The following is a 23,903-nucleotide window of genomic DNA, read 5'->3' as shown; positions in this document are numbered from 1 at the left end:
CCTAGAACACTGCATTTTGCTGTTCTCTTCACGGCGGGTTCTGCCACCAGTATAAGATGTGTGGGGCTTTCCCGTATGACCACTGTCAGACAAATGATGTCAGTGGAGATAGGGTCAGCGTAATGGAAAATCACTGCCCGACCCCCTTGATTTAGGAGAGATAAGCCACACCCACATCATTAGAAGGGACGGGCCAGCTGGGGGGCAGATCGGCACTCTGGGAGTGGGGCAGTGCTCCTAACGGCCTTACTGAACACAGGATTACATTAAAACTGCAGGGTAACTGTGCCAAGGATGCAATTAAGAGACATACCTTCATCCTCATCACCCTGTGTGCAATAGGGAGGTATCAGCAGGTTAGATTCGTCTAACCTGCAGATAATTCCCCTTTAAGCTTTGTAAAGGCTTTGCGGACGAGCGCTGATCTTGCTGATCAGGGTCTCATTTGCTGCCTAAAATCGGGCAGTATAAAAGGGACCTAAGCAAGTTGTTACAGAGAGAACTCGTAGTGTTGAATTCATCACTCCCCATTTCAACACAGTCCTCCTGTGTTCTATTGGCAGGAACTCCTTTCGATTCTGGTGACCTTTTTAACCAGGCAGGGGACCCCACTCCCCTGCCTTAGTGTGAGCTCTCGTCCAGTCACGCCCAGCCTCTGTTCCAGTGGTATCTGCCTTAAAGTGTCACTGTCGTTAAATTTTTTTTTGCAGAAATCAATAGTCCAGGTGATTTTAAGAAACGTTGTAATTGGGTTTATTAGCCAAATCTGCCATTATCTGCATGTAAAAAGCCTTTTCCCAGGTCCCCCCCTCCTCTCCTTTCTGCTGTCCACTCCTCAGAATCAGGAAATCTCGACTGTTTTTTCATCAGTCGAATCTGTCTGGTCTATGAAGAGGGGAGGGGGGAGGGGGAAGGAGCGAGATTAGCAGGCAGCTGAAAGCTGAGAACAAAGGATTGCTCAGTGGGGGAGATATTCAGCCCTAATTAGTGGTCAGAGAGGTGGGGGCTGACTGTCAGAGGAGAGAGCCCACAATGTGAATGTAAATTAACTCTTTGTTGTCCTGTTTTTGCTGCCTTTACTTTCTCTCTCCATAGGAAAACCATGAAGACAGGGGGGAGAGCTTCAAACTGCTTTTTCATGATAAAAATGCATTTATCGGCTAATAAACCCAATTACAAAGCTTCATAAAATCGGCTGGACTAAAAAAACAAAAAAAAAGTGTTGTTTATAGTAAAAAGCCCCCTCCCCTAATAAAAGTCTGAATCACCCCCCTTTTCCCAGGTTTTAAATAAAAGTAAACAAATAAATAAATAAACATGTTTGGTATCGCCGCGTGCGTACTATTAATTGAACTATTAATTAATCACATTCCTGATCTCGCATGGTAAACGGCGTCAGCGCAAAAAAATCCCAAAGTGCAAAATTGCGCATTTTTGGTTGCATCAAATCCAGAAAAAATTTAATAAAAAGCGATCAAAAAGTCGTATATGCGCAATCAAGGTACCGATAGAAAGAACACATCATGGCGCAAAAAATGACACCTGACACAGCCCCATAGGCCAAAGGATAAAAGCGCTATAAGCCTGGGAATGGAGCGATTTTAAGGAACGTATATTTGTTAACAATGGTTTGAATTTTTTATAGGCCATCAGATACAATATAAGTTATACATGTTATATATCGTTTTAATCGTAACGACTTGTGGAACAAGCATAACAAGTCAGTTTTACCCCAGGGCGAATGGCGTAAAAACACAGTTCCCCCAAATAAAAGAAATGCGTTTTTTTTTTTTCAATTTCACCACACTTTGAATTTTTTTCTGGTTTCGTAGTGTACCAAATGCAAAAATTCAGCCTGTCATTGCAAAGTACAATTAGTGACGCAAAAAATAAGGGCTCATATGGGTTTCTAGGTGGAAAAATGCAAGTGCTATGGCCTTTTAAACACAAGGAGGAAAAACTGAAAACGCAAAAACGAAAATGGGCCCCGTCTTTAAGGGGTTAAGCCGCCTGGTTCTTTCTCTCTTGGACTCCTTCTGGCCTTGCTCTTGCATTCAGTTTCCTTGTCTCGGGTTCCTTGTTTTCCTTCTGGCTCTGACGCAGCCGGTTCTCAGACTTTGCCTCTGTCTTGCTCCCTGGACCCATTATTCTGATTCAGCTCCATCTGACCACGTTTCTGCCCTGATCTGGTTCTATCATTCCTCTTGCCAGCTCTGACATGTGTCCATGTTTCTGTTCTGTGACCATGTTCCTTCCTTCCTGTGTCCAGACATCTGACTGACTTTAAGGCCACACCTTTAAAGTGTCACTGTCTTGTTTTGCAAAAATCAATAGTACAGGTGATTTTAAGAAACTTTGTAATTGGGTTTATTAGGCAAATTTGCCATTATCTGCATTCAAAAAGACTTTCCCCAGGTCCCCCCCTCCCTCCTCTCTCTCTCATTCACTGCTCATTATCAGGAAATCTGGACTTTTTTACATCAGTCAGGCCCTATCTGTTCTATGGAGAGGGGAGGGGGGAGGAGAGAGATTAGTCGCCAGCAGAGAACAAAGGATTACACAGTCGGAGCTGTGTGAAAGCTGGTATTCAGAGGTCAGTGCTGACTTCAGAGGAGCTAGCCCTGTGATGTAGCTGTAAATTAACTTTGTTGTCCTGTTTTGGTGCCTCATCTCCCTCCACCCCTCCGCCCTCTATAGAAAACAATGAAGACAGGGGGGAGAGCTTCAAACTGCTTTTTCATGATAAAAATGCATTTTTCGGCTAATAAACCCAATTACAAAGTTTTGTAAAATCTCCTGTACTATTGATTTCTGCAAAAAAAATGTAAACGACAGTGACACGTTAAAGATGAAAACCATGGTGACCCTAAGACCCTGAACCCCAGTCTAACTAACACAAGGATCCATTTCCAGGCCTCTTCGATGTGACAAGTATTCACTGATCCAGACTTGTAAAGAGATCTGCCTATGATAACTTAGCTGTGTGACCCTATTATTATGAGAATTATTATTATTATTATTAATGACTATACGTATGATGGTTGTGCAGTTTATAGGTCAAACAGGAACCGTTCACCGGATTACAGAACGAGGAGATGTCAGAGTTCAGTACAACAGTGAAACGCGCTGGACCTTCCACCCTGGAGCGCTCACAAAGGTACCTGGAGAGCAGAATATAATGGTACAAGTAGCTTCTAATAAGAATGTTAGGAAGAGGGAAGAGAGGAGTAAGTTCATCTTACACTATGGACGTATATGTGGTGCACATTACACACACTTTTCCTGGAGATGCTGCTGCCGTCCGGGTCACACTCACACAGCCATGTGATCGCTGGTCATCACTATTACATCACATGTCTCAGACAGCTCAGTAAAATTCTAGATTTTATGTTGTTTCCTAAAACTTTTCCTTCTTTTGAGTTGAAGAAATGCGTAATGTACAATACTATATCAGATATTCACCTATGAGTTTATAGTCCAAGATATATTGTAATAGATATAGGATAGGTAGATATGGGATATAGGATAGATAGGTAGGTAGGTAGGAGATAGGAAGATATGAGAGATAGATAGATATAAGATAGATGGATGGATAGATATAAGAAAGATAGATAGATAGATAGATAGATAGATAGATAGATATAAGATAGATGGATGGATGGATAGATATAAGAAAGAAAGATAGATAGATATGAGATAGATAGATAGATAGATATGAGATAGATAGATAGATAGATATGAGATAGATAGATATGAGATAGATAGATATGAGATAGATAGATACGAGATAGATAGATATGAGATAGATAGATATGAGATAGGTAAAGTATTAGATAGATATAGGATAGTTAGATATCAGATAGAAAGAAAAAAGGATGAAACTGAGGCCACATTGGTCAGTTCTTCACATAACTTCCTATTATTATGAAAAAAAAAGATATACTGTATAGCATTTATTCTTCATGCAAAGAAAAGAATGGTCTCTGTTGACTCCTTGACTTATCCATGAGTGTAATGGTGGTTGCACCTGGTTGTTCTGTGCAGTGGCTCGTAGCGCCCCCCGATGCCTCTGCTTGAGTTGGTGGCTGTATGACTCGTGCCTCCCATCACATTTGCGCAGTTACCTCCTCTCGGTGGTGTGATGTCTGCTCATTGCCTAGTGCTTCCCCCTAGTGTTCAAGTATGAAATGACGCTTTACAGTCTCCAAAACGCCTTGTGTATTTTATAAGTTGCTCCCTTTCCATTGTGCTTTGGATAGAGATGAGCTTTTTGTTTTATTATTTTTCTTTCCTTTTATAGCACAACAGCATTTGGGTTGGTGATGTTGTGCGTGTGATGGATGACATGGATACAGTCAAGAAGCTACAAGTTGGCCATGGGGAATGGACAGATGATATGGCCCCTGTGAGTGATGTTAAATAGCAGGCACCAAAACTACCCAGTGCTGCTTATCAGTATCATTTAACTCTCTGTGCAAATTTGTCAATTCCTCATCTGTCTGGTCTTTGCTCTCAGATCAGTCACCATTTTGAACAAAAATTCATTGTAGCTAAAGCTGGCTATACACAGCCAGTCTCTTAGTCATAAGACAATTGGACCTATTTGCTTAAAAAAGCACTCACAGAAAAAAGTACAATAAAAAAAATATATACAAGTGGTCCCTAACATACAATATTAATTGGTTCCTGGACGACCATTGTATGTTGAGTCCATACCTCTATGGAAAACTAATTGGCTCGGAAGCTGCCGAAATATACCAAAATGAGAAAAAATTAAGATTTAAAGAAAAGTAAGCAGATAACTTATATAGATAAAGCATTCAACAGTCAGAAAGATCTACTGGAAGATGTAAACTACTCCCTATGTAGGGTCCCAGAAAATAAAATGAAGCCACCCTCACCGCCCAAAGGAGCAACTCATCCTGGTGCAGGTAAAGAGTACAGAACATGTAGTGTCACATTATATTGTAGAGAGGAGATCTTAGACACACACAGCAGTTCAGGACATGTAGTATCACACTATACTGTAGAGAGGAGATACTAGACACAGCAGTACAGGTTATGTAGTATCACACTATACTATAGGGAGGAGATACTAGACACACACAGCAGTACAGGACATGTAGTATCACACTGTACTGTAGAGAGGAGGTACTAGACACACAGCAGTACAGGACATGTAGTATCACACTATACTGTAGAGGAGAAACTAGACACACAGCAGTACAGGACATGTAGTATTAAACTATACTGTAAAGAGGAGGTACTAGACACACAGCAGTACAGGACATGTAGTATCACACTATACTGTAGAGGAGAAACTAGACACACAGCAGTACAGGACATGTAGTATTAAACTATACTGTAAAGAGGAGATACTAGACACACAGCAGTACAGGACATGAAGTATCACACTGTACTGTAGGGAGGATATACTAGACACACACAGCAGTACAGGGGTACAGGATATGTAGTATCACACTATACTATAGGGAGGAGATACTAGACACACACACAGCAGTACAGGACATGTAGTATCACACTATACTGTAGAGAGGAGATACTATACACACAGCAGTACAGGACATGTAGTATCACTCTGTACTGTAAAGAGAAGATACTAGACACACAGCAGTAGAGGACATGTAGTATCACACTGTACTGTGGAGGAGATACTAGACACACACAGCAGTACAGGACGTGTAGTATCACTCTGTACTGTAGAGAGGAGATACTAGACACACACAGCAGTACAGGACGTGTAGTATTACACTGTACTGTAGAGGAGATACTAGACACACACAGCAGTACAGGACGTGTAGTATCACACTGTACTGTATCACATGGGCAGCTACAGCTACGACCAGTACCATCTCTGCCTGCTGTGAGGGCAGTGTAATATCTCTGTATTCTTCTTTATAACAGTTCTTTATACAGTTAGTGAGGCTACACCATAATCAAATCTATTTGTAACTGTGTGACAGAAGTTTTATAATCATCATCAGTAACTCTCAATGGGAGTTTCTGTCCCATATCCCCTCCCTCATTGCAACCTTATCATGGTGACCTAATTGACACCCATGAAAGAGAAGGATTCCAGCAATTTTCAGGTAGAAAGTAAAAACCGAATGATGTTCTACTACCTGAATTAAATGTATTTGCTGATTAGCTGCATAATAATTAAAAAAAATACCAATAATAATAATAAAAAATTCTGACATGCTTCTTTAAGTTTATCCAAGTTTTTAAACTTGCTTTTCAACCAGTGGTTTAGAACTGTTAGTGGTAGTGTCATTGTACTAGTCCTATAAATTAAATTGTATTGGGGCTCAGGAACTTCAGGTTATACTTCTGAATGCTGCCTTTAAATTCATCCAGTAGTGGATTTACAGCTTAAACTGCTCAGTATTGCTCTATAATGTCCTCCATGCCACTGTTTTGATTCTGTTAGCCGTATAGGGGAGCAGGATCTCCTCTTCTGTGTGTGTGCACAAAATAATAGCTACACTCAACCTACTAGTGCAGGGACAACTGAAAACTACAATAACCATGATGCTGGGACAGCCAAAGCTGAAGCATTGGCTGTATAGGAATGATGGGAATTGTAGTTTTGCAACAGCTAGAAGGCCACAATATTGATATGTCCACCTAAGGAAAACTACTTCTTGCCACAGTTTAGAGGTCAGAAGGTATAGGTATTACAGAACGAGCCCTGTAAGATGTATGGCCACCTTTAGTAGAAAACGGATGCAAGTAATTGTTGGCAGCCTGGAGCAAAACAAAGATGGAGCCCCGTATTAGAGTATGAAATTTGTTCAAAATGGTCGATACAAGTATTAGGGTACAAACACACACACTGTATATGCAGCAAATACGCAGCAGATACGCAGCAGATCTGCAGCAGATTTGATGGTGAAGACTTGATGCTGTGTTCAGTTATTTAGATCTAATCTGCTGCGTATCTGCTGCGTTTTTGCTGCGTGTTTGCTGCGTATCGCAGCAGTAAATACGCTGCATATACGGTGTGTGGGTTTATACCCTTACACTAAATTTCTTAAATCCTTTTTCTTATTTTCTGTGTTTTCATCACACTGACTACGACCAAGACAAGGACTGTAGACATAGATGAAAGCCACAGGGTGGAGTTAGCCAGCCTTCACATTGCTTGGTCGCTATGGGAAGCACCATTGTCTTCTATTCATTCTAGGTTTTATTAATCTGTCTCCTTGTCTTCACCTATAACGGATGAGTTACAGCTTACATTATATTCTGTGCTCGGAAGCTGGGAAAATCCCTCAGCAACCTCAGGCTCCTGAAGCCTAACAATAACCACTAGTTTACACACTCTGTTTTGTTGCATCAGGCACTCGGCCAGATTGGCAAAGTCATCAAAGTCTTTGAGGATGGAGACATGAGAGTGTCTGTCGGCGGTCAGTCGTGGACCTTTAACCCCGCCTGCCTGACGTCTTATCAGAGAGATGACGACGCAAATTTGATGACGACAGAAAACGCCAAGGAACCTAAACGTAAGCGGATAAAAAATTGACTTTCTTGTTGTAATTATTCACCACTTTAAAGTGACACTGTCACCCCGTTTGTGCATTCTGACATTTCTACATAGGTGTAAAGGGTAAATTTAGCGTTTTTCATACCTTATTTCATATCATACGTCATGGTGCTTGTTCAAGTAAAAAGTGTCGTTTTATCAACTGCAGATTGTATTAAGTGGGCGTGGCCTCGTGACATTAGCACCACTTAGCCCCGCCCACAACTGCACCGTTGGCCGCCCCCTTGACGCCCATTGGTTGGCCAACGTAAAGGGGGTGGAGTCTAGACTTTTCGGCCAGCCTGTTCCAATGGCTGGCGAGGGGGCAGGGCCAACTGTTGTGTTGTGGGCGGGGCTAAGTGGCGCTAATGCCGCAAGGCCCCACCCACTTAACACAATCTGCAGTTGATAAAAGATGACTTTTTACTTGAACAAGCACCATGACATAAAATAAGGTATGAAAACCGCTAAATCTACCCTTTACACCTGTGTAGAGATGTCAGAATGCACAAAGGGGGGGGATAGTGTCACTTTAAGGAGTACTCCAGGGACTAAATTTGTTTTTTTCTAATACATGCTTTAATAAAGTTATATTACTTTTGAAATATAATTTTCTCTTGATATAGCCAGTTTCATTGAGTGGTAGCAGTAAGAGGTGACACAGCCCCCTCTACTGTCACCAACATTTGTGTCAGGAACTGCAGGGCTGTCTAAGCCCTTTCGCTATCACCACTTGCTCTGTTAAAGGACAACTCCGGCCAAACCTTACTTTTTAATATGTTATTACTTATGGAAAGTTAGACAAATTCCTAATGTACATTAATTATGGGAAATGCACATATACTGCTATTTCCCTTAATTTAGTAGATCATGGAGTCTTCAAATTCTCTCAAAAACCGAGACGTCACAAATCAGTTGTAATTCCTATGTACATTAGCAATTTGTCTAACTTTCCATAATTAATAACATATTAAAAAATACTTTTGACCAAACTTCTCCTTAAATGGTTCAATGAGCTATTACAGTGTTCTATAGCATTGGGCAGCCTTTCCCCCCTGGGTTCTGTATATAAGAATAATACAGTACACGGGGGATGGGACCCTGTACTGTAAAGAGGCAGCACATCAGAGCAGGAGATCAGCAACTGCAGGGCTTAGCAGTTGGTAGTAGCGGAGGTGACCTTGTCTCCTCTTACTGCTGCCAATCGACCGAAGTGGCTATATTAAAAAAAAAAACGATATGTATTGGCAAAAAAAAATTGTCTCCAGAGTACCCCTTTAATGACTAATTTCTTACCGCATAATATGTCACTATTATTAAAAGAAAATATATCTCATATGTTATGTCATAGAAGCATGTCAAAAGATTTATTGGATCAGGATCTGGATGCTGAGACCCTTACTAGATATAGTCAGGAGAAGCTCTCATCTAGGTGCTTCTCTCACCATCTCTCCTTGCTGCAGAATACAGGCTCCATAGACTTTCTACAAAATCTGTCATCTGCAATGAGTACAGAGATGGGGGGGAGAAGCTCTTAGTGGAGTGTTTCAATTGTAACCGTTCTACAGAAACCATTGTTGCTGCATGACTATGCTCTAGCACCATGTTGCTCTGGTGAATTAGCAGTTTCATCCCTCCCTCTATGACGCCCCTATTCTCCATATAGATAGGGATTGTTTTTTTCCGCTTCATGTTACAACATGTTAGACATTGAGTAACTTTGCTTTATTTTTTGGTTTTTATTGATCTTGAGAAATATCATTCCTATTGGGTTAGTCACATCCAGTCTGGTGCACAAACTTCTGCCTGTTATTTGTCAAACTGCGTGAACTTATAAACATTGAGGAAAAGGTGGACAAATAGGCCATTTCTGGATGAGACCGGTCGTCTGTCTCTGTCTCTCTCAATAGATAATATGGGGCAGAGAAGGATCAGGCATGATAAAGGTGTTGTCTAACGGAGAAAAAAATTATTTCAAATCAACTGGTGTCAGAAAGTTATATAGATTTGTAATTTACTTCTATTTAAAAATCCCAAGTCTTCCAGTACTTATCAGCTGCTGTATGCCCTGGCGGAAGTGTTGTTTTGTTTACATTCAGAAACAGTGCTCTCTGCTGCCACCTCTGGCCAAGACAGGAACTGTCCAGAGCAGTAGCAAATCCCCATATAAAACCTCTCCTGCTCTGGACGGTTCCTGACTTGGCCAGAGATGTCAGCAGAGAGCACTGTGTCTGAATGTAAATAAAAGAACACTTCCTGCAGGACATATAGCAGCTAATAAGTATGGGAAGACCTGAGATTTTTAAATAGAAGTAAACTACAAATCTATATAACTTTCTGACACCAGTTGATTTGAAAGAATTTTTTTTTTTGCTGGACAACCCCTTTAAGTTTTGCTTGCCTGATCCTTTTGTTTCCAGAGTGATTAGCAGAACATTGCATTTGGAACGCGTGAATACTTCGCTGAGCTGAATGTTAAAGCAAACCCGACACTAAAACACATGTCAGGTTGTTGTCTGAGCAGCCTATGATCCTAATTCATTGAATACAGCTCAGAGTGTGAATGTAGCACAAGAAGAACACAGAAAAAAAACTAAATTTACGTAACGAAATTGTAATTTCCTGGAGTCCGTAGGCAGCACGATACACAGGAAGCCTGTACACGAATGTATCGCCATCTCCCACAAAAGCTTTGTTTGGGGTTGGAGTGTTTTTATAGATGTTTTAGATATCCACAGATATTTAAGTTTGTTTTACATACAGATTGGTTAGAGCTTGGTAACTCTTCCTTCTGGAGGCGATTCTGGCTCTCCTAACAATTCCCAATCTGTTAGCTCTATATGCTACTCAGAGCTGCACACACGGGTAGATAGGGAAAAAAAAACATGATACCTGTCTCTTAGCTGGTGACTGTTTTCAAAATAATGTTTTACTTTCCAGCTCAAGAGTCAGAGGGGAGGGGCTAAGCTGCAGCATACACACCTCCCTCCCTGCTCTGCATGATTGATGTACAATATTTGGCTTCCAGCATTGAGCCTTGTATATTAATCATGCAGGACTGGGAGGGGTAAAGGAGGGAGGAGGCATGCATGCTGCAGCTCAGCATAGACTCTATTGCACTTGATCTTAAAAGAAAACACATGATTTTATAACCTTGCAAGCAGCCATCACCTAAGACACAGGTGTCAATTATTGTATCTCCTTATCAGCTATCTACCCATGTTGCTTAGAGCGTAATCTAGACCTTCCCTTTAGTGCAGGGGTAGGGAGCCTTGGATCTCCAGCTCTTGCAAAACTACAACTCCCATCATGCCTTGACAGCCAAAGCTTTAGCTTTGGCTGTCCAGGCATGATGGGAGCTGTAGTTTTGCAAGAGCTGGAGAGCCAAGGTCACCTACCCCTGCTTTAGTAGCTTGGGCATTGACTTGAAGGAATGCAAAGTGACACCACAGAGCAAGTTCTCTTCCTTCTGGAGAAGGACTACTATTGCATATTTTATTCTCAGTAAAGTATTGTATGGCCTATAAGACACTGCACACCAGTTTACGTATCTTCTATTGACGTCCAGTACTGGCGATCTCAGTGACCCACTCGCTCCTTCTTCTTTCTGCAGGTACATTGGTTTCCATCTTAGAGAAGATACTCGCTCAGAAGACTGACTGCGAAAGCCCCATCTCTTTGGTTATTGAAGCGGCTCAAGGAAACACAGGCCGAGTGAGAGACCTGCTCCTGAAACACCCGGACAAGGTACCCCTGGCCATACGTAATCTTACTATAATTGTCATCATTATCCTGCAATCAGAAAAATCATTGGATTAAGTCTGTATACTCAGCGGATTCCTCCCCCGTAGAATAGCCCCTTCATTTGATTGACTGCGGTTTGATGGGTTTGGCTGCCCTCCAGCACCGTTTCTCCTCTTAAGATGAGGCAAAGCAGACCCGGGCCTGCTTATAATCACCATCATTCCGGCTGATTAAAAAGAAGTCTCAAGTACATTACACTTCGACCCACATCAAAACGAGAATAAAAGTGACTGTGTCACCCTTGGCCAGAGTTCCCTCCAGCTGATACTCGGCAGAAGCTAGGCGCTAGGTTATTGGGAAGCATTGCAGTATCTGGCAAGGGTTAAAAGAGGCCCAGATCTTATTTCATCCATCCAAAACACTTGCAAGGTTCATGATTGCCTCTTTCTTTCCATGGTAGGTGGATATAAGGAATGAAGGCAGGACAGCCCTACAGGTCGCATCCCACCTGGGACACTTGGAGGTGGTGAAGGTCTTGCTTCAAGCCAATGCAAACATTGACCTTAAGGATGACGAAGGGGATTCTGCTTTACATTATGCTGCTTATGGGTAAGAGGGATGAATGGATATCTTAATCCGCTCCATGGTTGTATAACATACCTGTTTTTTGGCAGTGGCATATATATATAGCATATAATGTATAAGAAACTTTAGTACATATATTGTCTCCATAGCATATATAGGGCTGTAAACTATAGATTTATATACACAGTGGTGCCTTGGATAATGAGCTTAATAAATTCTGGGGTCGCGCTTGTAATCCAAATCCATTTTTAAACCAAAGCTAATTTTCCCATAAGAAATCACTGAAATGCAGACAATTGGTTCCACACCCCAAAAATAATGATTTTTTTTTGTTCTGAATAACATGTAAAACAGATAAAGCAAAGATTTATAAACAGCTCAATATGTCATATTATAAGTTACTGTACAGTATAGCAATCAGCATGTGGTGTATAATGTATAGTAACTGCATAAACCTGATAACACAGCAGCAGTTTGTAGATACAGGATGGAGCTGCAGATCCCCATAATTCAGTAGTGTAGTACAAGAGGCTAGAATAGAGAAGCAGGGCTGCTGTCAGAGGTCTGTGTGGTCACATGACAGCAATGGGGAAGGGGGTGTGCTCAGCATGGACCAATCAGGAAGTGAGAATCACAGCGCTGTACAGGAGGACAGTGACAGAAACTTGACATACAGCAGTGTGTATAGCCGAGTGTGAGTGCAGGCAGATTATAGCAGGAATGAAGAGGAATTCATATTTGGCAGAAAGAGCTGAGGAGCGATGGCCACAAGGGGGCGTCTGTGGCTTCCAGGTATAAAATGCAAAATTTATTTTTTTTGATCTCTAACATTTGTCATAACTTTTGCCAACAGAAACCAGGCTGCCGTTGTCAGAGTTTTATTGGCCAAGGGAGCCAACGCAGAACTCATCAACAACGCCAAGTGCTCTGCCCTTTACATCGCTGTCAATAAAGGCTTCACAGAAGTGACACAAGTCCTATGTATTCCCAACGCTGCCATTAATATGCAGGTGAGGTTTTTGTTTTTGCTTTTTTTTTGGGGGGGGGGGGGGTGTTAATTGTAATGATGGACTAAGTGGGCACCTAAATGATCCAGCGTGGAGGCTTTATCTTACCCACTTCAGCCTGTCAAAAATAGTCCTTGAGAAAACCCATAGCCATCACAGCAGGGTGTAAATACCAACACAGCCATCTGGATGTCCATGCATAGCAGTGTACAAGCCATTCCAGCTTCCATTATTGATCCCATAGTAAATAATGCAGAATGTTGTGTAACTTGCTCTCCGTCTTCTAGGATTTACATGGGGATACCCCACTTCACTATGCCATCACCGCGGACTATAGAAGCATCATCGAGATCCTGACTGATGTACCCAACATTGATTTCACCATCCAGAATCAGCAAGGCTTTAATCTTCTACATCATTCAGCTCTGAAAGGAAATGTCTTGTAAGTTTCTGTTCCATCTCCAGGCAGACATGTTGAAAATCTTGATCGGTCGGGGTCCTCTGTCCTGAGACCCCCACAATCAATAGATATAGCCGGGAGCTGTGCACCTTACTACCCATCTTGGCGCTTGATCCATTGGGTGAGATTTATCAAACATGGTGTAAAGTAAAACTGTCTCAGTTGCCCCTAGCAACCAATCAGATTCCACCTTTTATTTTTCAAAGAGTCTGTGAGGAATGAAAGGTGGATTCTGATTGGTTGCTAGGGGCAACTGAGCCAGTTTTACTTAACGCCATGTTTGATAAATCTCCCCCAAAGTATATAGGATTAATTCAGGCGTTTACCTAATATTCATATGATGCCTCTACGTCTCTCTGATGTCTGTTGGTCAGCATGGGTGCAGAGCTTTAAATCTTCCTACCTCACTGGTCACTGTCTAAATTGCTATAATTATTGACGTGCATTCATTGTCTACAGGCAGTGGAGCTCAAATTAGTGACAACTAGTGCCAATGTTATAACTTTAAATTTGACACAGAAAACAACTTTTTTTTTTTTTTCAATGAAGTGAATTACAAATATGCTAGATATTGATGAAAAGTTATTTTTAATGACAGGTACTCCTAAAGTGTTTACTAAGAAAATCTTAAAGGGGTTTTCAAGGTAAAACAGATTGATGTCCTATCATTGATCAGTGGAATGCAGACCATCGGCACCCCCATGATCAGCTGTTCAGTGTCCACGCTAAATACTGAACAGGGCCATAAGCAGCTGTATCCATTCAAAATATAGTGGCCTGGGCCTGGTTATACATGGACAACCCCTTTAAAGGAGAAGTCTGGCGAATATTTTTATTAAAGCATTGTATTGCCCCCCAAAAGTTATAGAAATCACCAATATACACTTAATACGGGATATGCTTATAAAGTGCTTTTTTCCCTGCACTAACTACTGCATCAAGGCTTCACTTCCTGGAAAACATGGTGATGTCACTTCCTGGATAACATGGTGATGTCACTTCCTGGATAACATGGGGATGTCACTTCCTGGATAAAATGGTGATGTTACTTCCTGGATAACATTGTGATGTCACAACCCGGCTCCCAGAGCTGTGCGGGCTGTGACTGCTGGAGAGGATGGTGGCAGGGGGACACTGAGGGACACAGGGCACTGGGGCGACACTGAGCATCCCTCTGCCATCATCCTCTCCAGCAGCCAAAGCCCATACAGCTCTGGGAGCCGGGTCGTGACATCACCATGTTATCCAGGAAGTGACATCACCATGTTATCCAGGAAGTAAAGCCTTGATGCAGTAGTAAGTGCAGGGAAAAAAAGCCCTTTATAATCATTTCCCGTAATAAGTGTATATTGGTGATTTGTATAACTTTTGGGGGTCAATACAATACTTTAATAAAGATTTTTGCCGGACTTCTTCTTTTAGAGTGCAGATCCTACCTACTGAAGGTTAATCTTATATGACACCGTGCATTATAGTTGCTGCACCTCAATCTGTTTGATTTTCATCCACGTTGTAATTAGAGGGGCTGTGTTGTTTAGGAAGATACATTTAGGTAGGTTTCACTTGAACAGGTAAGAAGCTACATCTCTTCCAAGAGTCCACAAGCAATACGGAAGCAGAGAAGGGACAGATGCCCAAACACATATACCAGTGTTATCCCATATAGGTATGTGAGCTCTCAAATAGTGAGGATTTTATATGTCGGAGCATATGATAAAACGGAGCGGCCTCGCTGTGATCCTGGAGCTTTCAGAGAGCCAGGATTGTGAATATTCTTTGACACATTTCCAGCATTTTCCTCAGCCACATTTGGTTGTGTCCAAAACATAGAAATATCATCTCTCCCTTTACGCAACATGTTATTTTTAAGCCACAAAGAGAACACATAGCTATATATGACAGCCTGGTATTCACCACAGGCTGAGGATTCATCCTGAGAAGAAAGTCTGGTGGTTTCCAAGTGTGGTAACATTGCATATATAATAATATAATATAGGTATTTAAGACGTCTCTGTCCTAGTGACAGCCGATAAAATAATTCCCTAATGCCTGGAAGACGTTTAGGGTGCCTTCACACGTATGGTATCGCTGCGTTTTTAACGCTGCGTTTTTAACGCTGCGTTTTTATCGCTGTGTTTTTGGTGCGTTTTTTACATGCGCGTTTTGATTTTCACATGATTTTCATGTAAAAATCAAAACTCTCATGTAAAAATTGCACCAAAAACGCAGTGATAGAAACGCACCGATACAGTACGTGTGAAACTACCCTAAAGGGATTTTTAGGACTTGACTGTGTCTGTCCTAATAGCCAGTTTAACGCAAGTGGTGCATTTTTTGGAAATGTGCAACTTTAGGTGAGTATTTTTTATTTTTTTTTTAAATAAACTTTTTATTGATTTTTCCATAGAAAATTTTACATGGCAACATTTGGACATATCTGGCTGTGGGTTTACTAGCACAAACTGACAGCATCATAGATCTTTATGGTGCTGTCAGTTCAGATCAGTGCACCCGTTGCCGGGTTGGGACTCTCAGCCTTAAAAGGGTTATCCACAAATAGAAAAAGCACAGTTACTTTTGGCAAAAACAGCACCATGTTTTTCTAAGCCTGGAAACCCATTTAAAGCAGTTATCCAGGCATATAGATTTTTTTTTTTATATTTTGCTGTTGGTGCTATAAAAATTAGAAAAAAAGGCATACTCTCTGCACTTTGGCTTCCCACTCATTGCTTCCCACACCTGAGATGGTAGTGACAGCCCATTGAGCCAATCACTAACTGAGATGAGACAACGCCAGGGCCAGTGATTGGCTGAGCAGGTAGTTTCTTCGCAAACAAGTTCATCTTGAAAACAGAAAGAAGAGTGGGTGGTGGGATGACGTCACACTAGAAGCTGTAGGGGACTGAGGTAGGTGAGTATTTTTTATATCGTTTTCTTATAGTACCCCCAGCTAAGTATAACATTTTTGGGATAACCCCTTTAATATAGGCACAAAAAAGCTTCATGTGAAATTTACCTATAGCAGTATTGTGTAACCTGCAGCACTACCACTGTTGTAAAACTACAACTCCCATTATGTCATGACAGCCATTTGTCTACTTTTGCTACACAATAAGCATAGTGTGCCATGGTGTAATACACAAATAGGATAGCGGGCCTTCTGCCCGCTTACCATGTCCCATTATGTATCCTTAGATGGCAATGTGGTCTTGGGCCCCCTCAGCTACCTCACACCCCCAGCTTAGTTTCTTCCAATTGTCCAAGTGTTTGAGTCTTTTGGAAACTCAAATGACCCAGAACTTCACTCTTTCCAGTTTTTTTGTATTGAATTAATCCCTCAGTAAACCTGAGCGGTCGGGATTTCAGTATTACAGGAGACAGTCCAAGCACAATGTTTATCTAAGGGGAAGACGGACGGATTGAGTAGGGTTTACATATATTTGTGCATGGTACATAAATACAATAGCAACCACTGCCGGGCAAGTAAAATCCTCCGCCGACTCCAATTCACTTGCCAGTTGGAGGATAGATGGTGCACGAAACAGCTCTGGAAAGCATGAGTTAGCCATTGCCATCCTCCAGATGAAGTTAATATATTGCCATTTACAGGCCACACTGCTCCTGTGATGTTAGTCATTGTAAAAAAAAAAATCTTAACCTGCTCCATAATCCTCATAGTTTATTTTTATGGATAAAACATGATTTGTTCTTCCAGAGGGGAATATTCACTAAGGACAGATCATTGTTATGTTTTTACACAATAAGCTTCCCTCCAAGAAGCCAATTGACGGGAACTGTTCTCACTTTTAACACAATACATAAAGGGATACTCCTTTGGTAGGAAACTTTTATATGCTGCTGCCCTATTAGAAGACATAGCAGACATCTTATACTTACCTCTCCACGCTTCCTGGGTGTGCTGCTGTGGCGTCTCTGGTGTTCCCGCTGACTGCAGCCTCTGCCACTCCTGAGATGAACTCATCTCGGCTCAGCCAATCACTGGCCACAGCACTCTCCCGTCTCGGTCACTGATTGGCTGAGCGGGCTGTCCCTGCTGAGACGAGCCAATCTCAGAAAGGCAGCGGCATATAAAAAGTTTTATACTGCAGGAGTATCCCTTTAATAGATGTCGATGCTGCCCATTAGTTAAGATTAGAGATAAGTAAATTGATTTTACAATTTCAATCGTAAAATAATTTAACAATTCTGCAACTCTTAAAACTTTGGAAATTTGTTTCAGACTAATCTCCCAGTATAGTGGCCACTACTACTACTAGCCTTACACAGCCGCACATCTAATGCCTTGTCCATTATTTTCAATACTGTACTACTACTCTTCACAGCCGCACATCTCCTGCCTTGTCCATCATGTTCCATATTGTACTACTACTACTACACAGCCTCACATCTAATGTCTTGTCCATCATATTCTATACTGTACTACTACTACTACTACTACACAGCCGCACATCTCCTGCCTTGTCCATCATGTTCCATATTGTACTACTACTACTACTACACAGCCTCACATCTAATGCCTTGTCCATCATATTCTATACTGTACTACTACTACACAGCCACACATCACCCACCTTGTCCATCACATTCTATACTGTACTGCTACTGCTACTACTACACAACCGCACATCTCCCACCATATCCATCATGTTCTATACTGTACTGCTACTACTACACAACTGCACATCTCCTACCTTATCTATCATGTTCTATACTGTAATGCTACTACTACACAACCGCACATCTCCCACCTTATCCATCATGTTCTATATTGTACTACTAATCTACACAGCCACAAATCTCCTGTGTTGTCCATCATGTTCCATATTGTACTACTACTACTCTACACAGCCGCTTATCTCCCCCCTCGTCCATCCTGTTCTATACTGTACTGCTGGCAGGAACCCTAGTCTACATAGGATAAATATAAATAGCCTAAATCCTGCCAGACCTCAAGAGTCATACACTTTCAATTTGGCAGAAGTTTCAAATTTTGGGAAATTCACTCATCTGTAGTAAGGATTAGGATTCCTCTAGTTCTTTAAGGCCTAGAGCTGTGAGAGCTGATATTTTCTGAGCAGAGTATATAAGTTATGTACACCTTTGAGCAGGTTTACATACCATGTCAAAAGATCACTGGTCATGTAATCCTATCGCTGATATAAGGCAGATGTGTCAGTGGTAGTGTAATACTATAACTGAGAGATTAGCACCCCTAGTACCAGGGCCCGAGGTTACTAATTATCTTATGATGTGTCTGTAAATGTTACAGCCCTGGAAAACCCATTAAAGTGTTACATTGCATCATATTCCTTTTTGTTATAGAATGTATTTTTAGAAAAAATAGGGATATCCATGGAAGCTTAAGCTCTAGGGTAGAGCTCCCCAACTCCCAGCACCCAGCATGCCCAGACAGCCTTTGGCTGCAGAGTTGGAGGTTATGGGCTGCTGATCTAGGGAAAGCAGTGAGGTCCCTATAGATATTGTAGGACTAGTGGATATTATAAGCTGCTTCTCTGCATGTAAAGGGAAAGGAATGGGGCCAGCAGATGAAGTGCACAGCTGGGCAAGAACTCAGCTGTTTCTGATCTTTTCAAATTTTGGACGATCCCTTAAAGTAAAGCACTGTATTTGTATCTAGGTCAGCGAATAAGAAATTCTCATATTTAGTGACCTTCTTACAAGCGAAGCTGGAATCACATCAGTCAGCCCCAGACACATCTGCTCATATTGGGAACCATTCACCGGATGGAACGACACGCAGCATGACGCACGATAAAGTGCAACAAAGGTCATATTAAAGTGTCACTGTCGTTTTTTTTTTTTTTTTTGCAGAAATCAATAGTCCAGGCAATTTTAAGAGACTTTGTAATTGGGTTTATTAGGCAAATATGCCATTATCTGCCTTCAAGAAGACTTTCCCCAGGTCCCCCCCCCCCCTCTCTATCCTCTCCCTCATCAGTCGGGCCTTGTGTATTCTATGGAGAGGAGATAGGGGAGGAGGGAGATTAGTCACCAGCAGAGAACAAAGGATTACACAGTGGGAGCTGTGTGAAAGCCAGTATTTAGAGGTCAGAGAGGTCAGGACTGACATTAGAGGAGATAGCCCAGTGATGTAGCTGTAAATTATCTCTTTGTTGTCCTGTTTTGGTGCCTCATCTCCCTCCACCCCTCTCCTCTCCATAGAAAACCATGAAGACAGGGGGGAGAGATTCAAAATGCTTTTGCATGATAAAAATTCATTTTTTTGGCTAATAAATCCAATTGCAAAGTTTCTTAAAATTGCCTGTACTATCGATTTCTGCAAAAAAAAAAATATATATTAAACGACAGTAAGACTTTAAAGTAAAGCACTGTATTTGAATCTAGGTCAGCGAATAAGAAATTCTCATATTAAGTGGCCTTCTTACAATTGAAACTGGAATCACATCAGTCAGCCCTGGACACATCTGCTCATATTGGGAACCATTCACCGGATGGAACGACATGCAGCATGACGCACGATAAAGTGCAACAAAGGCCATATTGACTTAAGGGTAGCATTAGCAGTATGACGGAGAAAGCCTAAACTCCTAGTCCCCGGCCTGACATTGCCTGGTGGTTGTGAAATCTTACTCAATTTTTCTCAATCTTTCCATAACATATTTTGCAATCCTGCTCCCATCCCGACTCGGCAGCTGTCCTGAATCAATAGAGGAAATGCAGAATAGCCTTGGATGTGCAGAATAGACATTATCTAAATACATTTGTATTGAACGTGCCCCTTTAAATCCATAGACTGCTTAGCTGATCTTATTGTCTAGCCGCAATATTTTACCACAGTGAGCAACATGCATTCAATCTATGGAATATTGTTGTATTTGCTAGTCATAGACAGAGATTAGCTTTGATTCTTACTAGATCTCTGTTCACATTTGCATTGTGGTATGTACTCATTACTGCACCATGGCTTTTATAATCTGCACTTCAATAGAGCCAATAATCCACATACAAATCCACGTCATAGATCCCAGGTTCACATACGGATAAGCATGCAGTAGATTTGTCCACGTGAACAAGCACTAAGCCTTCAATGCGGTTCTCTCGTTGTGTTTCTGAACCATGAAGATCAGGACGACTTACCATTACGTTTTAGCATTGTGGAAATAAGCACCAATAAGTTTCATGGTCTCTTTGGTCTCTTCTCCAGAGCTGTAAGAAAAATCCTGCACAGGGCTCGACAGCTGGTGGATTCCAAGAAGGAAGATGGATTCACTGCTCTGCATCTGGCCACACTCAACAACCACCAAGAAGTTGTGGACATCCTAATAAAAGAGGTAAAGCACATCAGTACTATTTCGGATTCACTTACATCAGGGCTATTGCAAAACTATAGTTCTCATCATGTCTGGACAGCCAGGGCTTATCCATAGACTCCACTTTACCCAACAGGGGCCAAGAAAGTGACCTTTTGGCCTCAGTCAGGCTGGTACATTGCAGTATACAATATCTTACTGTATGATATAGGGCTGCTATTCTATTCAGGAGATAAGTGTACATCATGCCATATATATTTTTTTGTTGTTCACAATGGGAGCCTGTTGCTATACAGTGGTATGTAGGAATCCCCTCCTATATAATCACAGTGTGAAAAAACCCTAGTTATTATATGTATCTGTTATGTGTCATTTATTAGGGTCGCTGTGATGTCAATCTCAGGAACAACAGAAACCAAACGCCTCTGCATCTGGCGGTGACACATGGCCACATCAACCTGGTGGAGCTGCTGGTAACAGAGGGGGCAGACGTGAACGCGGAGGATGAGGACGGTGACACGCCAATGCACATAGTGCTGGTCCAGCAGCATCTCTCATGCCTGGAACCAGAAGGCAATGGCGCAGTTATTCTAGCCAAGGTAAACGGGATAACAATGCTTCTGAATGAGAGTAAGGGATTCACAGTAACTATAGGAAAGAGTGGAAAAAATATTGTGATGGGTCGGGTGCTGGGATTTAGACCCCCACTGATTTACATGGGCAGTGTCCCTAGCTGTAGATTTTGTCTTTTGTTATAATTTGAAACCCAAAAACAAACAGCAGCTAAAAAACACTGTGTGTGTGTGTGTGCGTGTGCATAGGCCCTAAAAGGGATTTTTCTAGGACTTTTCAATTGATGGCCTATTCTAATGGTGCGTTTACACAGACAGATTTATCTGACAGATTTTTGAAGCCGAAGCCAGGAACAGACTATAAACAGAGAACAGTTCATAAAGGAAAGACTGAGATTTCTCCTCTTTTCAAATCCATTGCTGGCGTTAACTTCAATAATCTGTCAGATAAATAGGATAGGAGAGGTCCGGCCATTTTTAAAATTCGTCAGGACCGGGGTGAAATTGATTAAAAGTACGAATTTACCTCTCCCGCTGCCAGTCCCGTTTCTCACCGCAGCCACAGGGAGAGGTAAGTTTGTACTTGTAATCAATTTCCCCCCTGTGCCCGCTGACTGGACTTCTTTAAGGGCCCAGTATGCAATAAGAGGCTATAGATTATGCGCCAGCTTTATTTAGGTGAGGTGTAAAACTGACGTCTTTAGGACACCATGTCCAGTTTTTATGTGACAGGATTGATCAGGTTTCTTCTTTCTATATGTTATCAGCTCCAGGCTACCGGTTTGCTTGGAAATACAGAACTAAATGTCAGCGCAGCAATCGCCTGCTTTTTGGCACTGTCAGGTGCAGATATTAACTACGCCAATCACCGCGGCAAGTCACCTCTGGACCTGATCATCGATGGGAGGATAGCACATCTTGTGAAGAGCTTCTCTCAGAAATTCAGGTAAGTCTCATAGAAATGCATTATCTAGGCCAGGGCGGGGAACCTTCCTCCAGCTGTTGCAAAACTAAAATTCCCATCATGCCTGGACAGCCAAAGCTAAATCATGGAGGTAATCGTAGTTTTGCAACAGCTGGAAGGCGGAAGTTTCCCCATCCCTGATCTAGGCGCATGTAAAACCCAGGCAGCCATCAGTCATGTGGTTTACAGGAAGCATCTATAACTGGTTGTCAGGCATACACATCCCTCTAGAACAATGTTCATCGACTTACGGCTCTTCAGAGGTTGCAAAACTACAATGCCCATCGTGCATTGATACCTGTGGACTGTCCGGGCATAATAGGAGTTGTAGTTTTGCAACCGCTAGAGATCTACAGGTTGGAAAGAATAGGTGATCATGGGGGATCCAGCTGGTTTGAGCATTTACATTCTGTCCCCAATAAAATCCATAGATGTTTAGTGATATAGATAGTTAACTATTTATTATTGATATGGTGGCACTGTATAATGAAGACTATAGAAAGCTGGTGAGGTTCATAGCGACCTATGCAATACATGCAATATATTTGCTAAACTTTTTTAGCCTTAGCATGCTCAGTTACCTCCAATATCTTACAAATGTAGGTACAGTCTGTTTGGGGGGTTTGGTGGACATTAGAGATGAGCGAACCGGGTTCGAGTCGATCCAAACCCGAACATTCGGTATTTGATTAGCTGGGGCTGCTGAACTTGGATAAAGCTCTAAGGTTGTCTGGAAAACATGGATACAGCCAATGACTATATCCATGTTTTCCACATAGCCTTAGGGCTTTATCCAAGTTCAGCAGCCACCGCTAATCAAATGCCAAAAGTTCGGGTTCGGATCGACTCGAGCATGCTCAAGGTTCGCTCATCTCTAGTGGACATTGAAGTGAACATGTATATAAAAAAAAGCTACCTATGATCATTCTTCTTTGTTTTCAGGGAACAGGCTGAAACTGACTCATCCACCATCAGCTGCACCCTCCGCAGGGTCCACACTACTCCCAACACAATGACCAACCTCAGCCTATCAAGTGCTAGCACTCCATCCGAATGCCTTGTGTGTTCAGAACTGGCCATGCTCATCAGCTTCTTCCCGTGTCAACACAGCATAGTATGTGAAGGTAAGAGAAGATGGTGGAAACCAAAGTTTTAGCTCATGCACATCTAGGGCGTGTCTTCTACACTCGTACAATAGAGCAATGTGCAGTAAGTTCCAAAGCTTGCTCTAGGGACAACTGCAGGCAGATATTATCATCTGTGTGTCTACATAGGGGTTGGTAGATTATGGTAAGATTTTAAGTGGCTTGCGGGGCACCTACGCCGTATTAGGCAGGTGGATTTAACATTATGATGTATTCACATTTTAACATAATTTTGCAGTTCATGAATAGATATGCATAAAAAGCTTAATAATAGCCCATGAGTTCTTATAGCCCAAAGCTATAAGCTACAGTTTTACCGCTTGCTATTAAAAACAGCTTGATGATAGACACACCAGTAGCAGCCAAGTTTAGCTCCTAGAAGTGAGCATATACAGTATACAAGGAATGAACATGTGCTAAACACTTCCCACAATGCAGATCATCACCTTTGTGGAGGTAAGAGGCAACAAGCAATGTGGGAAATTTGCTGAATTGTTAATGCAGCCCCGATGATAGTACCGTCTGTAACCTAGGATCTGTATCAGCTGTCATTAAAGGGGCTTGCTG

The 23,903-nt window shown here is 41.9% G+C and overlaps 1 protein-coding gene across 4 annotated transcripts in view; it reads left to right on the top strand.

The window, feature by feature from the left end:
• MIB2 (MIB E3 ubiquitin protein ligase 2) overlaps positions 1-23,903 on the top strand; it is a 76,582-nt gene that overhangs the window by 47,416 nt on the left and 5,263 nt on the right. For 3 of the 4 annotated variants that reach the window (XM_069948921.1, XM_069948922.1, XM_069948924.1), the window contains 11 exons: positions 3,050-3,157; positions 4,301-4,405; positions 7,364-7,526; positions 11,160-11,293; positions 11,751-11,899; positions 12,729-12,885; positions 13,170-13,324; positions 20,550-20,676; positions 21,036-21,254; positions 21,995-22,173; positions 23,134-23,315. In XM_069948921.1, the coding sequence (XP_069805022.1) occupies positions 3,050-3,157; positions 4,301-4,405; positions 7,364-7,526; positions 11,160-11,293; positions 11,751-11,899; positions 12,729-12,885; positions 13,170-13,324; positions 20,550-20,676; positions 21,036-21,254; positions 21,995-22,173; positions 23,134-23,315 (1,678 nt within the window). The remainder of the gene's footprint in view (positions 1-3,049; positions 3,158-4,300; positions 4,406-7,363; positions 7,527-11,159; positions 11,294-11,750; positions 11,900-12,728; positions 12,886-13,169; positions 13,325-20,549; positions 20,677-21,035; positions 21,255-21,994; positions 22,174-23,133; positions 23,316-23,903) is intronic. The other variant, XM_069948925.1, reaches the window with a different exon arrangement.

This window comes from Dendropsophus ebraccatus, chromosome 12 (assembly GCF_027789765.1).
Source record: "Dendropsophus ebraccatus isolate aDenEbr1 chromosome 12, aDenEbr1.pat, whole genome shotgun sequence".
Taxonomy (NCBI): domain Eukaryota; kingdom Metazoa; phylum Chordata; class Amphibia; order Anura; family Hylidae; genus Dendropsophus; species Dendropsophus ebraccatus.
Note: the sequence above shows the minus strand (reverse complement) of the source record. Positions and strands in the feature narration are given on the sequence as shown.